Here is a 17,778-nt window from a genome sequence, read left to right as displayed (position 1 = left end):
ATAATTCACTGTGATCGAAACAGGAAAGTTGTGTTTTGGGGTTTACTATACATTTCTGTAGGGGTTTTACATGGTTTTTATGTCAATTTCACTGCCCTTTTTTACAGTGTATATGTGCATTTTAACAACGTTATTTCTATTTAAAAGAGAGTTTAATGATACAACTTTATAAAAAAATGTATTTTATAAAAGAAAATCCATATTATTTCTTTATTCTGTATACAGGGTACCAGTACTATAGATTAATCATCTTCCTGTTTTGGCAGAATACAAACAATCAGTAAAATCATTTTTTTCAAATGGTAGTTGGACTGTATTTCTTGTTTACAAGGACTACTTTCCAGAAGCTGAACTCAAGTGTGAATTTTATTCATTCATTTTATTATTCATTCATTTTCAGTTAAAGGATGCAATTTCAAAACAGATCCTGTCAGTCACAGATTTTTATAGAAACGAGATATTCTTTTCCTTCTCTTTCACTGTTGCTTTTCAACACCTTCAAATACAATTTGACTCACTTGGCTCAGCCAAAGGATATGCGCCTTTAGTATAGTATGAAATACCAGACACTGTATACACTCACTGGCTACTTAATTAGATACACCTTTCTACTACTTGACTGGACCCCCTTTTGTTTCCAGAATCGCTTCAGTTCTTAATGTCACAGATTCAACAAGGTGCTGGAAACGTTCCTCTGAGATTTTGGTCCGTATTGGCACAAACTGCTGGCTGAACATCCATGATGCAACTCTCTTGCTCCACCACATCCCACAGCTGCCGATGACACTGAGATCTGATGACTGTGGAGGTCATTTGAATCCTGTAAACTCATTGTCATGTTAAAGGAGCCAGACTGAGATGATCTGAGCTTTGTGACATGGTGCGTTATCCTGCTGGAAACAGCCATCAGAACAGGCTGACCTCAGGAGAAAACACTGCACCAGTGAAATAATTTTTAATGTAAATTCATAAATTCATAAAGACTGAGTATCTGACTTAGCTTATAGTTTCAAACATGTACTAAATAAGCCTCAGCCAAACATGGCTTATGTGTTTTAGGCACACGTGAAAGGCAAAATTTAAAAAAAACTGTGTTTGGGTGTCTTTGCAACTGTAGTTGAGGGACTTGATACAGACTATTGATCCTCTCCTCAGAATAGAATAGAACACGATAGAATAGAGAAACTTGATTGCATGCAATAGTAAGTCAAAACATCATTTGAAGCTTACATTAAAACCCTGTCAGCTATCTTCATTGCTCCATCCAATTTCTATTGACAAATACACAGCACGGTCTCCCGTTAGTGGGCCTGTGCAGCACAAGGTCACTGCCATCTGCTGTCATTTTTTGACAGCCAGGAGGAGACACTAGGGACAGATTTCAGTCAGGCAAAATAGATTGCTTACCTTAACGAGCGACGTGACTCAGCAATAATTCACATTGGAGAGTGCAGCGTTGCACTTTAGAGCTGTGAAGATTTCACTCATTAGATGGAACAGCAAAACTAGTTTCCATCCCTTCTTAAAAACCCTCTAAATCAGACAGTTTTTGTCTTATTAAAGAAGCAATCTGTCAATATCTTTGACTACATCTGCTACAATGATAGAATCTAGATAGTGAGCACTGCAGAATCTAGGATTTCAATTTTAAATCATGCTTTTTTTCTCATTAACCCTACTGAAAGTCTGCCAGATACAACAGGTAACTTATAGCTTAGAGCTAATATTAGTTTAGAGTATAGTGTATATGCAGCAGTATGTGTGCTTAGTATTGAGTGCATAATGCCAAGTGTGCAAGTGTGTGACATACCAAATATATACTGTGAGTACATTCAGTTTAACTTATTGCACTTTGTGCATACACGCAACTTCGGGGGAGTACAGCATCAGTGACCAGATGGTTATGGTTGCAGTGTTAAGATATGCAGCAGTTTGGCGCCTTCTTCACAGCCAGTGAATTTCCAGCAGCATGGGAAAGGTCATCAAGGTCAACAGTAGGCCACTGCAGCTTTGTAATAGGACACTCCATGCAGAACAGGGGAGGAGGAGCTCTGCGATAAGAAAAAAGCAACACAGGTTCACAAGGACGCGTGTTTTGTTTGTCAAGCTCACATGTTCTATTCTTATTTGTAAAAATAACAGGAAGTGCACATATGGGTCAAACGAGCATGAGGATAAGCATCTTACTCTTCTCGACTACCGAAGTTTTGGTCACAGGGGCCGAGTCGCCCACTTTGATGTTGCAGGTGAAGGTGGACTTGCCGTTGGGCAGGTTCTTATACAGCAGGCGACAGATGTTGCCTGGGAAGATGCGGGCTTTGGCACGTTTCTTGAAGGGGGCGTGCTGCTCCTCCGATGGGTCAGTGGTGTCGAAGAGGCGTTCACCGTGCGTGTACTTGCAAAAGACTTCTGATGACTCAGAAGGAAGTGAGTATTTGCAGTCCATCCTGAGGTGGTCCTCGTCTATAGAGCAGTAGGACAACTGAATCACCTTCTGAGCAGATGCAAAGCCTATAATGAAGCAGGAAGAGATGATCCTAATTAAGAACACAAACGTATACATTTGGGGTTGCTCACGTGAGGATGCGTGTCTTACCAAAGAGTAATATGGTGGTAAACAAAGACATTCTCCCGAGGTTCCTAAAAAACAAAACAAAAAAGAGGAAGTTAAGAGTTTTTTATTGTGTTTGTCTCGACATTAGCTGGATTCCAAATAAATCTGAGTCAGCTGTAAAGAGTGGAGTCAAGTCACTTCGGAGACATGAACATCACACTTCTGCTGCTCTGTGCTAAACCACAGAAAAGTCGCTGTACCCTTAACGCTACACAATCGATCACAATCCAGCCTCACGGTTCACAATGCAAAGAATCGAAGTACAAACTTTACTGACACATTTCCGTGCTTAACCTCTTTAGAGGATACCAGCTAATTATTCACGTCCTCGATATGTAGAAAGAATAGACTAAGCACTTCATTTTATTTGCTTGATGCAAACCAACCCTTTCCTGCATTCAAACATTTGCTTTAGAGCAGCTGGACCATATACTTCATCCAGAATAACCGAATGACAGAAATGCATTGTGCATGCCACGGTTCGATATTTTGCCATTCAGATTAAACAGCATGCACAAACATAGCGCATGAATCCCTCTCACCTTCTCTGATGCATTTTTGAGTCTTCCTCAGTGCTCTGCAGTGTGATGCTGGGGGTAGATACAGTAGAGGTCGGCTTATAGAAGAAGCAGGGGAGAGAGGGAGGGCGCGAGGAAGGGAGTGGAGGGGGGGGACACAGAGAGGGGAGGGGGAGAAAATGCTGCTCCGGTGGACTTTGGGGACATTTCTTAGGACTGTGTACGGTTTTCTATTGATTTTCAGGCTGTTTTACCAGAGGACGGAGGATCACGTGTCAGTACACAAACCTCTGGTTTCATTCTGAAAAGAATGAAGGAGGCAGATGAATGAGAAGGGATACGTGGTGACGAGGATTTGATTAGCTGGCACACCTCCGCAGCTGATCTACTCAATATGTGCAAGCGCTATGTGTGTCAGCAGTTTCTCTGCTACTTTCACCAACATGAATTTTAAACACAGAGATGTGGAGATTCGTTTACGAAGAAAAGGAGACAGAAACCACGAGATCACGAGGCTGATGACAGGATCATATAGTAGCTTTCTGCTGATACTTTATCAGCAGTCATTTAATTAACCTGATAGCGAATCATGTGGGAGGATAAATCTGCAAACATTATTGGAAGTGGAAAGAAGAAGCTTTTAAAAACCAAACAAGAGACCACAGCTTCCACTCCTACAACCGCACTGTGGACTAAGTTAAATCTGGTAAAGACCCATATCATGTAAAGCTGAATTGCTGCCATAAATATGATACTACACACCTACTTTTTCAAAACACTTTTAATGGTAACACTTTAATCAGGTGGGGGGTTGTAAAAATTGTATCTAACGTCCAACATCATCTTATACTGTCTAAAATCCTCAACACCGTCCAGATTTTGTTAAAGTTCCCAGAGCCAAACCCACAGTGTGCCCTGCATCCTCATCACACTGCTTATCCACTTCATCAAGATCCTTCCTGAACAGCTGCCATGCTGAAGCAGTCTCCCTGACAGAAGTGTTGCAGAGGTCTCTGAAAGGCACAACCCTCAGCAGTCTCTGATAGCAGAGGATGCCTGCTACTCTCCTCCCTTTTAATATTCTGATGCTATGTTTTCTTGCATTTTCTTATTGTCTTCTCCTTTTCGAATATAAATAGCTGAGAGTGCAGGCTGTGATGATCCCCGCATGCCAAAAGTATTCATTAGAGACTCTGTAGCTGTGAACCCTGCTGGTCCTCTGCTGCTAATACACTGCAGATGAAAGACGAGCCCTCGCCTGTTCTTTTCCAATAAGTATTTTCCTCCTTTACTGTTGCCATACCATATAGCTAGTATTATATTATCATCAAGAAATTGTTACTAAATAACAGTTTTATGTTATGCAGAATATGATACATGCTTCTGGTATCTCTCTTCCACTTTAGGAAACTTAGCATTATTGTTCTTGGTGTACAGAGGTATGCCTCCTGGGTCAAATGTGTATTGTGTGTTATCCTTTCCAAGGAAAGAAAGGAAGAAACTAAAATGGTAAATGAACTGGCTCTTATATAGAACTCAAAGGACTTTATACAACATGCCTAATTCACCCATTCACACTTATTCATACAAACACTTTCTATGCTTAAGTGCTTTCTATTCAGCCTTACAAATAGTGGATAACCTGCTCTGCCTCCTGAGCTACAGCGACCCCAAAGTAAACTTTGAATGCAGGTGTGTGACAGTGGATAGGCTACATACATCTGTCTCTGTTAAATGTCACATTTATATCTAAAAATGTAATGTCCATATATGAAAAACTACCTCGTTTTCCTTTTTTATTTTTAAATGTTTTGTATATGCTCACCAGTCACTTCATTAGGTACACCTGTTCTAATTCTTGTTAACACAAACATCTAATCAGCCAATCAAATGGCAGATGCTCAGTGCATTTAATATATGCAGACATTGTCAGGATGCCCTGCTGAAGTTCAAACTGAGCATCAGAATGGGGGGAAAAAAGCTGATTTTAGTGACTTTCAACATGCCATGCTCCTTGGTGATAGACAGGTTGCTGATCTACTGGGATTTTCTCAGAGAACCAGCTCACAGACTGGGGGGGGGGGGGGGGGGGGGGGGGGGGAGGGGGGGGGGGAGCCCCAGCGTGATTAACTCTTGATGGTGTCAGAGGTCAGAATGGCTAGACTACTGATAGGAAGGCAACAAAAACTCCTTTCAGCCAAGGTATGCAGAATGCCATCTCTGAAGCAGCAGAAGAACACACCAGATGCCACTGCTGTCAGCTAAGAACACTGCTCAAGGGACACTTTGGGTCCTTCACTACCAACTGAGCACCGTTTAAACACTACAGTCCATCTTGACAACATGGACCAAAATCTCTGAGGAATGTTTGCTGAATTTATGACTTTAAGATTTAAGACAGCTCTGAAGGTATAAGAAGGGCCAGCCCAGTATTACAAGATATACCTATAATAAAGGTTATTGTTTATATATATTTGTCATATGTATGTCTTAAAGTTTAATAAAATATAGCTCTATATCAGCGTCTTCAGTTGCTAGAATGTCTTTCTCTTTAGTTTAGGTGTTTTATATAGTTTTACCAACAAACACTGATCACACCAGACTAGAGCATGAAGGGATATTAATACTATAGGTACTCTATTTTACTGAAATGCCAAACTCATTTTACTTGTCCTAAGAATTTAAAGGCTTCTTCTGCCACTTATTAGGGTTCACTGCCTGATTTGACATTTAGTCCTTAAAAATATAAGGAAGTCAGTATTTAGGGGAAGCAAATATATACAGTACAGTGCAATAACAAACACCACCTCTACACATTTACTTGTCCGTGGGTAAAATGTTTTTTAAGACTACTGAAGTGAAATGATGTCAGCTATCAGTATGCTTAAAGCTCCCCTGAGTTTGGATTCAGCATGCTTCCCCGCGTGTACTTGCAGAGAAGTGACTGCTGTATTTCTCGGTTGTGCTTCTACTTTTTGACCTGCAGGGGGAACTCTTGTTTTGCGGCAAGAATTCAGTTTTACCCGCCTGAAACGTGGACCGCTCAGCAGTCTGCTGCAGTGCACGGACACCGCAGGGGCGTAGTCCTACCGGCATTCGGGCTGCAGACAGAGTCCCACATCCAGGCCTGTTAGAATTACGCTATTAGAGGCTACAGGAGGCTAATAGGTGCGATTTGAAGGTTATCCCACCTTTAGGTTGCATGCTCGTATATGTGTTTGTCTGACATATCTTGTGGTGGCATTCTGCGGCAGCGTAACTTTAACGTTTTGTCCCATGATGAACTTTGCCAGGCTCCGGCTGGTGTGAAGGTTGATCTGATCCGACAGATAGCCTGTCTATCGCCATGGAGCTGCACCTGTCCGTCATAGGCTGTCTCCTCTTTGGCAACATAATGATAACGCATCAGACGACTCACAGTATGTCTCTTTAATTACTCTTTTTGTTACCATCCATTGGCATCCAGCCCCGTTTTAAGTGGAATTTATTACTAGGACGAGAATGCTGATAACACGAAAGATATTATCTATCTATATATCTATATAGATATATCTATATATAGATATATAGATATATCTATATAGATATATCTATATATCTATATCTATATATATATATATATATATATATATATAACCGTTACTGAAATTTAAGCTCCACAGTCCTTGTGATCGAGTCAAAAATCTTTCTGTGTTACTGCAGTGAAGATGTTGTTGCTCAGTTTCACCACAGAGATCAGTAAAGATTCATATAGATTATGTAATATACAAGGAAAGAGTCTTTTATCACAAATTATTTGTTATAACTTTTGACCTGAGTGGACAGGAGAACACACAGGCACACATGAATAGATATAGTTAGATATATACAGAGAGAAAGAGAGAGCAATGTTCAAAATAAAAACGGCACTTAATAAAATAATCATTTAAAAACTCTATTTTGTATTTATTTGTTGTCTTTGTCTAATATTATAATTAGTTAATGAATAGGCTGTACATAAACTATATTTTTCAAGCAAAGCTGTAATAAATTTGGCTTTATTTCCCAATGACACTTTTGCTGTCCCTGCCATTTCTCTTTTCAACCAGTCAAGAAGCCCGCAGCTCTCTTAAGTTAGTGTGAACAGCAAAGCTATTTCTTCAAAATAAACTAATACAAAATAAAGAATGTAAATTATCAAATAATTACAATTACTTTGGCCCAACAACAATACACATGCCAGCTAGCTTGTTGAATATCTTGGCACATGAGCACTTTGTTCGATAGCAGCTGACATTCATTTATTATTCAGAGTTACAGATATTTGAGGGTTACTTTTAATCTCTTCATCTGAGAAAGACGCACAACACTGTTGTGTGAATGAACTGGAATGTGAATAAAAACATTTGCGGGGTCATATTTTATGTTTACATGCTAAATTAGCTTGTTAGCTAGCTCAGTGAGTAGCCTTGTGAATGATGGCCTCTGTATCTTGAAGTGAAAAACATTCTACTTCAGTTGTAATGTTATAACACTAAGGGTAATGAAATTCTATTTCATAATAATTTGTTAATAACAGCTTGAACTCACTGATTTAATGATCAAGATCACACCAAATGTGAAAACCGGTAAAAACTTTGTATTCATGGATCGTCTTCAAACTTCACCGCAATATATTAGCGCCTGAGATCAAAGGTGACCTTGAAAAAAAGAAGAAACCATAAGGTTAAACAAATTAAGAAAAAGCTTTTATTTCCGTTAGACTATCTCCAAATTTTAAAAGTAATATTGGGGGAGATAAGCACATTCTTTGTCTGAGCACTAATTATTATTTTTTCAATACAACATTATATAACTTCACAATGACACCAAAAGATTAATATACTACGCTCGGTCCGTATTACCACTGCTGACCTTAGCATAAAATATCAAAGTTTTAGTATAACCTTTGACTTTCAGGGTAATTGCGCTCTCTGTGTGTTCTTGTCTTAAATTTGAAATCTTATCGTCTTATCTTAAAAATTTCCATCACAGAGCAAACATCCTGGCTGCTTCTGTTTCAGTGAACCCGGTGACTACATTCCTGTTTGCTCCACGTGGGCCCCAGATGTTTCCATGTCTCACCTACCTGGAGCGAAATGTCAGGGTGGACTGTGAGTTCCCGGAGACCTACGAGGTCCCCGGCCCCTACTGCGAGTATCGGCAGGACAGCCGGCTGGTGGGGACCACCTTCCCCAACCAGGTCATCTACGTGTCCATAGACGACCGTAGAAGGAGCAACGTAAGCCTGGTCCACCCTAATCTGTGCCGCCTCACCTGGGCGCCGATGGCCGATGAGAAGCCGTACACCTACACCTGCAGGGTTTATCAGGGGAGCACTTGGAAGGAGAACAGCATGGCCGTTCATCACAGTGAGTAGCGTTTACTCATTATCTGTTTCCCACAAACACCGGTGGAAACTAAACTTAAGCTTTTCTCCTTTACAGGGCTTCTTCCAATCTGCTCTGCAATCAGTGTTATGTTCAAATCAGCACCTTGGCTTTTATCGCTGGTGTTTTCACTTCCTGTGGCTGTGGGTCTTCTGAGTCCTTGATCTCTTGCTTTCACAGGATAGCAACTCAGTGGGCCTTTTTTAGTACACGATTTATTTCTCTCTCTGGCATGATGGTTGTGCATTAAATCAAGTTATAGGCAGAGAGTAGAAGCTCTCTAAATGAAGACTGAATAAAAAATTTTAAATAACCTCTCCCTTAGCATTGGACTACTCTTCAAAAATGTACCGCTGATGTGTAAGAGATTGTATGTATTAGACCTCACTGTCACCTCAGTACCTTGATCACCTTTGTTTCACAAGGGAAAAGAATTCATGACAAGTGGAAATGGCAAACACGGCAAATGAATGCAGCGCTAAAGGGTGTTCGTTCTCTTTTATGATAAAAGATTTCTTCCCTAACAAATCTTTTATGATTTGTTTTAAATCAGATTTTTTTTCCTCACCCCAAATGGTGGGAGTACGTAATCGGTTCCGTTTGTTTGTCTGTCTTTATTAGGTCTCTCTTGTAAATAAGTTTTGGGATATACAAATATTTTGTTAATGAAATTTATTACAAATACGTTTTATCATATTAGAGAAGCTGACAGAAGAAGTCTATATATGCCTATATTAAGAGTGGAGGTCATCTCTGAGGGCTTTTGTTCTTCTATCATAGAGACATATCTATAAAAGAATAGAGAGTGCGCAAGAGCTCATACGGTCTGTAAACCTAAAGATGTATTCATGTGGCCGCTATGACATTTGAATGACAGTAATACATAACTGCACTAACACTGCCTTTCCTGCTAGCACTGGACCTCTTTGACCTTTAGCTCATTTAAATTAAACCTGGACACTGGATCTGCACAGACGGCCCACCTGATAATAAGAAAATCACTCAAATAAAACCTTTTTTTGGAGAGCAATAACATAGCTGGGACGATCGCTCCTTCCCTCGAAGATCTCGGAGAAGATCTTGCAGTCACTCCACCGCGTTTCAGTCTTTACTTTAAAGGATTTCTCATGTTATTATCATCATCATTCCACCCCAAAGCTCAAAAAGACACGGAGTTGGTGTAGCTGTTTCGACTTTTGCAGCTTTGCATTGATTAAATAAAAACTTAAATAGCAGCAGTCCAGCAGAAACACATCTCCAAGATATGAAACATAAGCAATAGATATTGGAAGTGTAACTTTTTGCATTTCAAGTAATCGCTGCAGCACACCTTGGGTGTTTAAACGAGCTATTGCTTAAAACATTAATGTGCATAGTATTGGCAAAATATGAAAGTAATATTAGAGTGTTTCAATTTTATTATGTTATCTTTAAAATGTACTCACCTTCCATACTATCCAACACCAACGTTTGGGGCCCTGCTAGGCTGTATTTATGCATTTCTTAGTTTTAATGATCACAGTGTACGAATAATTGTGTCTGCAGTTTTTCTCCATTTAACTATTTTCAAGGCACCTTTTTTCAGTATTATTTAGAAAATGATTCTTGGAAGACGGCCTGATATTTTTCTTCTAGTCATCATTTTTGATTGTTTTACTGTAACACTAAAGGTGTACTAAGGTTTGCTAAACTATATTGAAAAATAAAGATAATGAATTATGAACGTTACCTGCATTTTCTCTGCACAAGTCACTATTTTGAAAGAATGTGTTTTTTAATTTATTGTGTTATGGTTTGTTTTTATTGCTTGGCCCTGTGCCGACTCATTTCACAGAAATGAAATGTATGAAACAAATTAAAATATAGTTGGAGGACAAGAGGTGAGTCTTATCTCGCACTCGTTTCAGGTTAGGATAGAAGAACACGTGTACACATGTCTAAACACTACCAAAACAAGTTAGCCATATTGATTCTGATTCTTTTTGGTTTTGCTACCTTACTATTTCTGTCCAGTAGAGAGAGCACTTTTGCAATATATAGAAAGCCATTATATGTGTAGTATAGTATCCATAAAGACCTATACATAAAATGCCTTTTATGACTTAATGTATGTAAAGCACATTCATTGTCTTGGTATTGAAAGGTGCTGTAAAAATAAACTTGTCTCATATTGTATTGCCTGTGGGTCTTTGTCACCGGCACTACACACGGCTATATTACAGGAAATCTCAGGTGTAATTATTAATATTATCAACATTAGTTTTTGTTTTTTGGGGGCCCAGATCTTTTGTGTCGTGCATCCTGATTATAATTAGTGTGATTACGAGTTGGTGGAACATAATAGATTTACATAGATTTACATAATAGATCATAATACAATAATTATAGTTCTACAACTGTTTATAACTTGTATAGTTCATATATATCAATATATTTCATATTTCTGTATAGTTTTCATATTTATATCCTCTTCATAGCCTGTACATAACTTGTAAGCTCACTACAGCCTGTACATACTTATAGTTATAGCATATTCATAACATACCTTCATACCGTGTACATTGTAACATACCTATAATAGACCCATATTTGTAATATAGCTATATATCTATATTATTGGTAATATATATTTTGTAATATGTCTATATTATTGCTAATCACTTTCTGGATGGATGCAAACTGCATTTCGTTGCCGTGTACTAGTGACATGTGCAATGACAATAAAGTTGAATTCTATTTTATTCTATTTAGTCAGAGTCATATGCATGATTTTTTTTCTTGGCTGTCACAGTGAGACCCCATTTTAAAGTGGTAATGTTATGATTCAACTAATATGTTCACATCTGCCGTGTTATTTTTGGAGCCAGAAGTGCCCATAATTAGATGAGAGAAATACTGCATCCACTGATTGTGCCTCACCCAGAAACAGATACCTACTATAATTAGTGATAACACACAAATAACACACTGAAAAAGGAGAACTTTACTTGCTAAAACTGGAGCAGAGCATTCTTGGACAGTCTGTTCATTAACAGGACAGCAAGCCATGTTATTTCTTAGTGAGACACCAACAGAGCTTTGACTGGCAGCTGGCTAAAGGCCTCGATAGAGTTCAAAAGGGCCAGTTGGGTATTTTAGATATAAAGACCAAAGACATTTTTTGTAACACGCTATAAGTTGGTATATTCACATGTGAGCATATTGGGATTGACTCATTTTTGGAGCCACCCTAAAGTGGCCGCTCAGGAAACTGCAGGTTTGGGCACAGCCCTAGCTGTGCAAAAAGGCAATTCAGCTGTGCAGCACTGAGTCTTTCGTCATTTTTTCCATTAGACACCTCCAAATCAACTGAAAGTGTGGTTGACGATAGGTGGTTATCTGATGTTTCAGCATTCAAAAAGGTCATAATTGAGTAATCTTCTCGTTGTGATTGTTCACACAGGCCTAAAGCTAAGCCCTTTGCAAAGCCTCAAAACTTTGGTGCAGACGCACTAATAGTAAAGAATGACGGTAAAGGTGATGTCACTTCCTGTAATAATAAACATAGATCAGAAAAACCAGAGGAAATGTCTTCTGTCTAGAAAGGGCATGGGTTCTTAGTGTAGTGGAAGAAAGACTTCCAATTTACAGTGAGAACCAACATTGACAACACTTTTAAAGACAAACTGTTAGCTCCTCTTTTAAACTTTGCACAAAAAGTAAGAAGATTTGTGTTTGGTTTATTTCTTTGTTGTAACAATGCTAGTGGAAATAAATTGTTATACTGTTGGACAGCTTGTTTATTTACCTTTCAATGGAGCCACATTTTAAGGAAAATGCATTTGTGGGTTGAGCAGCAGAGTTGAGTCTGAGGGTTACAACCATGAAAAACTTGCCATATCTTCCTTGCAAATGCCAAACAGCTGATTCTGCTATTAACTGTTTGGTGTAGTTTATTGAATGGGGTGAAGTTTTAGGAAACTTTGTTTATATTGCACCAAATCACAACAAAATTTGCCATCAGGCCGTTATATTGTAAAATAAAGACCCTACAATAATACGGAGGAGAAACAAGACCTATTGGCAATTTAACAATTTATTCATTGACAAACAGGGGCCTGAGCAGCATGTGGAGGAGCCATACACAGCCACAACAGTCTAGCAGCTCCTCCTCATGTTGATCAGCAGCCTGGTCACACTCTGCTGTGGGGTGGCTTCCCATTTCTTCAACCAGCATTTCAGTCAGTGTGGTTGTGTTTGTTATACATTAGCGGTTTGGCATTGGCTCAGACGATTTGTCAAGTTTTTCATGGGCATGACCCACAGACTCAACTCTGCTGCTCAACCCAAAAATGCAATTTTTCTTACAAATGTGGTTCCATTTAAGAGGAAATAAAAAGGCTTTGCAACAGTATAATATTTATTATCAAGTAGCTTTTTTGCAACAAATAATCAGCCCAACACAAATCTGACTTTTTCTGGTAGGTTTAGTTTGTAGATTTGTTGAGCGTAATGTTAAAACATATGAAGCTACATACCGGTTTACACATATTACACATACCAGTTTCTCAAGGCAATGTAATATGCTGGGCTATTTCAACAGACTATTATCCAAAGTGAGGAATATCCAAAGGGAAATTTTAACTAGTATCTCCAGCATAGCTCCTAGGCCTTTTGTTGTATAATATCATGTTTAACATGAGGTCATATAGTTATGTTTAAAATGAAGGACAGGTTTGTAGATCTCACTGACACTGAGTACTCATGGGTTAAATAAGATAAGTATACACATAATGAATTCCCAGCCACCACCCTCATCCTGCAGTACAGGACTCTTAGTCAGTGAGAAGCCTAAATACAAACCTTTGTAAAGGCTGCAGCACAACACATCACAAACCAGATTTATCTCATGACACAGATGTGTTCCACTACCCCCGACTTCTCCCGGTTGAGGTTGGTAATTGCCTCATTGAAAAAGCAGTACAACTTCTATTAATATCTGCACCGAGTGGAAGATGAATGTTTATATAATGTACCTCAGAGCTGATAGAGTTTATTCCTCCCTTGCCTGTAAAAATAAGATGGACCTTTGGTGATAGTTTCTCTCAAAGGGGGGAGTGGGTGGCATGGAGGGGCGACACAGGGGGCTGGGGCTTGGCTAATTTATCTGTGCAGTGCAGGCACAAAGCCAGGAAATTAGGTGGTTTGGGATTTGGGACTTCAGCTAATATAAAACACAATATACACACGCACACCCAGCGTCAGAGACGCAGCGCATGTCGAGATCTCTCGGGAGGAGGCCAAAATAAATATTAATTCATGATGAGATTAACCTGGTAGCTGCCTGCTGATCAGTCCCATCACATAACGTTTAAAGAGGGCACAATGGAAATCAGTTGGATCACATAAGTGTAAAGCACGCCTGTGGTTACCTGTACCTCAGGGCTCAATCTTCAGCCAGGATGACATTCTTATGGGCGCCTGCAATGTTCCAATAAGATGTAGCGAACAAGCTACAGTTTTGTCTGTGATTTCAGCCACAAACATAGAAGACTTGAAAGTTATGTGGCATACATCTTCTCCGTCAAAGGTATACAGGCACACAGTAACTTTGTTGTAACAAATTGTCATTTGAGTTATTGTGCCTTCCTATCAGCTCAAAGCATTCTGGCATTGTTACCTAGAGAATTCCCACTTACTGGATATGTTGTTTTTCCAGACTATTCTCTTAACTAAAAAATGCTTGTGTGGGAAAATCCCAGCAGATGGCCAGTTTCTGAAATACTCAGACCAGTCTGTACGGCACAAAAAACCCAATGCCACATTCAGTCAACCAAATCACCTTTCTTCCTCATTTATTCTCCATCTGTTTGAATTTCAACAAGTCATCATGACCATGTCTGCATGCCTAAGTGCACTGAGTTGCTGCAATGTGATTGGCTAATAAGATGTTTGCATTAACAAGCGATTGAACAGGCGTACCTAACAAAGTGGCCGGTGAATATATGTGCATTTGTGAGAAATAAACAAAACAGCTTCATTACTGATTTTTAGTGACTCTGCTACATTTAAACAGATCATTCAAGCTGGAGACGCCAGCAAACAGCACCTCTCACAGGCCACTTTGCTTTGGAGAAAATGGAAAAGTCAAAGTGAAAATATTTGTATATCAGTATTTGCCAAACTCATATGAAACTATAGATATTTTTATAAGAAACTTTTAACTGGGCCTGGATATATATATGGTCTCTCTTATCAGTTTCCAGGCAGAAATGCCCTGTTAGGTGTATTCTATACATACACAAAGTAATGTATAACAATGTAAACACCTCTGGTGTCTACATACATCTCTTTTCAGAACTATTTAGCTTCTATATTTATAGTTCCCTCTTGTTCTTAAAGCTGGCAAAATGTTTGCCATTCCAGTCACTCATCACACAGTGCGAGCTGTAAAGCCAACCAAACACAGTTCCCACAGAGAGTGAGAGGACTGTAAAAGCCTTGGTATGAGTCAGAGGAAGTACCTGCCTGGTCAGCACTGGATATGGGGAGCTACAGTCAACAACTTTCTGAAACCGACAGTCTAGTAGTCATTACTACTATGTGTGTGGAAGTGAGAAAGAGTGCCAGTTTGAAACTTGATCAGTTTTCACATAACAGCTTCTACAACACTGTGAGTGCCTTCACAGAAAGCTTGTCCACAGATCTTGGATATTATAAACTGTTGTATGAGACTCCATGTTGTACAGAGTGCATTTGTGGCATGCTGAGGCCTTGGGGGAGTTTCGGTTTGTACAAACTAATGATATCTGGGAAATTTTTAGTTACCTACTTATATTCCCTGATTGTGATCAAAAGTTTTGGAAAAACCAAAGATCTTTAAAGTGAAGCCATGCCCCGAGTTTGTCACCTTGAAACTATTTTGCTTACACTATGCTTTTGTTAGCTAGTATGACGAGAGCAACAATACCATTTATTGCACTTTCCATGAGTAAATACTCAACATCTTTTCTGAGTACATGACTCAAAGGTCTGCTGGTGTTACAGGAAGATATATGGACATACACACTTTTTAAAGTAATAAAAGTGAAATATTACTCACTAGTTCAAAGAATCAAAACAATCATCAGCTCCAAATTAGCTTTTCTTTGTCAGAAGTGACATATGGCTGTAAGTGTACTTAATTTCCTGCGAGACAAACTACTTCTCAGAGGCCACTGACTTTTTCCATTTTCTCAAAAGCAAAGTGAAAATATTTATAAATCAGTATGCTTTCCATCTTATTCTATGTGGCATACTCATATAAAACCATAGATATCTTTATCACCCCACACCATCTTTTCTGAGTACACGACTCAAAGGTTTGCTGGTATTACAGGAAGATATGTGGACTCGCACACTTTAAGTAATAAAAGTCAAATATTACTCACTACTTCAAAGAATCAAAATAATTATCAGCCCCAAATTAGCTTTTCTTTGGCAGAAGTGAAGTATGGTTAAAACTAAGTGTATTTAATTTCCTGAGAGACAAACTAATTGTATGACTCATAGATACCTCACTTCTTTCTAAAGACTTTTTAAGGTAGTAAAGTTACAGTTTGATTTTCTGAATAAACTACAAAGGTTTCATACCACAGTAAGAGCCGTCTATAGACAGCAGCATAAACTAAGATTAAAAATGAATGTGAAGAAAGCTATCACAGAAAATGAGAGCATTAAAGGTCCCATTTTGTACCAGTTTAGCACATGTTCATATTGGTCTTACATGTCCCCCAGACAGTATATTTTGGGTTTCAGCCCCAAATACCACACAGTTCATTTTTTTGTTTCATGTCGATATTCTCCTGGTTTGCAGCTCAGTATCGAATGAGCTATTTCATTTTCTGTAGCTTTAAATTGAAAAGGAAGAACAGTTGCCCATACTTTACACTTTGAGTTTGTTTGCTGAAGTTTAAACTGAGCATCCACTGGGAAAGAAAGTGTGACTTAAGTGGGTTTGCTTTTAACGTGGCATGGTTGCTGGTTCCAGAAAGACTGGTCTGAATATTTCAGCACCTCTGAATGTACAACGCACAACCTTGAAGCAGATGGGCTACAGCCGCAGAAGACCACACCAGGTACCATTGCTTTAAGCTAAGAACAGCAAACTGAGGCTACAAATGACACAGGCTCACAAAAACTAGACAAAAGACTAAACACAAGACTAAACTAGACTAGAGGAGGAAAATGTTGCATGTTCTTATGAATCTTGATGAAAACAACAGGAACCTCATCATCTGGCACCAATAAACATAGATCTACTAGATGTACACACAGCTATGACTATACATTATACGCCAATTCAACAAAAGGCTTACCTGCTTCAAACATAAAACCATAACCAATCAATGGTCTCAACCTGATCTCAATTTCCTGTAGATTTCGGTGCCACTGGTTTACTTTGAGCAACTCCCAGCATCATATACTAACAAGAGAAACCTAAGTTTACCTACCTTGTCTTCGGTGACATGCTAGGCTCGAGGCAACTTTAAACGCAAACTCGAGAGCGGGCAGCAGACAAGAGATGTGGGGCAGCACAGCCACCCTGCTGAAACGTACTAAAGAGAGTTAACTCAATCAGAGTAAACACCTTAACCATCACTCACCCACTAAAAAAACCCTCTGATGTTTAGTCTCCACAAAAATATCCAAAATAGAGTCCAAAATATCCCGGACGAGCCCCCATTTATTTTATGACCCGCCTCAAAAGCCAAACAGTTGGTACCATGAAGATCATAAAACCAAAACTGGTGTGCCTCCACAGCCTGCCTCAAGCATGCCTTTATCCACATGCCATGTGTGGTCAATTGGCAATTGAAGACTCAATTGACAACTCTTTGCACTGCCACTGCAAAGAGAATAGAGGTTGCAGAGGGGCGTAACAATGGCAGGAGTGATAATAATAATAATAAGTGAAATAATCTAATACATCTATGAAATGACAAATCTTACTCTTTTGGCTGCTCTTTTTAAGGGGACACCTCAGCAGATCATCTATCTCTCACTGTCATCATCTTGCCCTGTCTCTAGCATCCTGGTCTGTCACACAAACACTCTGCAACACTCTGTCTCAAAACTGCCCAACCTGAGCTGTCCCTCTGATTTACTTATTTTTTTTCTGTCCATTTTGGTCCGTCCCAGTGAAGATCTTAGCATCTTTACTTGTGTGAACTCCAGCTCCTCCTCCTGTCTTTTTGTCTTTTACTCTTGCTGCTGTCAT

The 17,778-nt window shown here is 39.2% G+C and overlaps 2 protein-coding genes across 2 annotated transcripts; one reads left to right on the top strand and one right to left on the bottom strand.

Moving 5' to 3' along the window:
• Positions 1-760: 760 nt before the first annotated feature.
• thy1 (Thy-1 cell surface antigen) lies at positions 761-3,170 on the bottom strand. Its single transcript, XM_085419572.1, has 4 exons — positions 3,157-3,170; positions 2,597-2,640; positions 2,188-2,511; positions 761-2,051 (listed from the first exon to the last, which is right to left on the bottom strand). The coding sequence occupies exons 1-4, from the start codon at positions 3,168-3,170 to the stop codon at positions 1,945-1,947; spliced, it is 489 nt and encodes a 162-aa protein (XP_085275698.1). The 3' UTR covers positions 761-1,944.
• Positions 3,171-6,206: 3,036 nt separating this feature from the next.
• On the top strand, positions 6,207-10,627 carry LOC146660482 (uncharacterized). The gene is made up of 4 exons (XM_085419571.1): positions 6,207-6,300; positions 6,426-6,551; positions 8,175-8,522; positions 8,598-10,627. Exons 2-4 carry the CDS (start codon positions 6,479-6,481, stop codon positions 8,702-8,704), a joined length of 528 nt encoding a protein of 175 aa, XP_085275697.1. The 5' UTR covers positions 6,207-6,300; positions 6,426-6,478; the 3' UTR covers positions 8,705-10,627.
• Positions 10,628-17,778: the final 7,151 nt, after the last annotated feature.

This window comes from Rhamphochromis longiceps, linkage group LG10 (genome assembly GCF_057381845.1).
Source record: "Rhamphochromis longiceps isolate RC_006_pf linkage group LG10, R_longiceps_female_GT1.1, whole genome shotgun sequence".
In the NCBI taxonomy this organism is placed as follows: domain Eukaryota; kingdom Metazoa; phylum Chordata; class Actinopteri; order Cichliformes; family Cichlidae; genus Rhamphochromis; species Rhamphochromis longiceps.
Note: the sequence above shows the minus strand (reverse complement) of the source record. Positions and strands in the feature narration are given on the sequence as shown.

Excerpts from the sequence above, each read along its gene's own strand:
- thy1 (XM_085419572.1), bottom strand. Across the intron at positions 2,512-2,596 it reads TACCACCATATTACTCTTTG|GCTTTGCATCTGCTCAGAAG; the intron begins GTAAGACACGCA and ends GCTTCATTATAG. Across the intron at positions 2,052-2,187 it reads AACTTCGGTAGTCGAGAAGA|AGCTCCTCCTCCCCTGTTCT; the intron begins GTAAGATGCTTA and ends TTCTTATCGCAG.
- LOC146660482 (XM_085419571.1), top strand. The coding sequence starts at position 6,479 with ATGGAGCTGCACCTGTCCGTCATAGGCTGTCTCCTCTTTGGCAACATA. Across the intron at positions 6,552-8,174 it reads AACGCATCAGACGACTCACA|TGAACCCGGTGACTACATTC; the intron begins GTATGTCTCTTT and ends CTTCTGTTTCAG. Across the intron at positions 8,523-8,597 it reads CAGCATGGCCGTTCATCACA|GGCTTCTTCCAATCTGCTCT; the intron begins GTGAGTAGCGTT and ends TCTCCTTTACAG.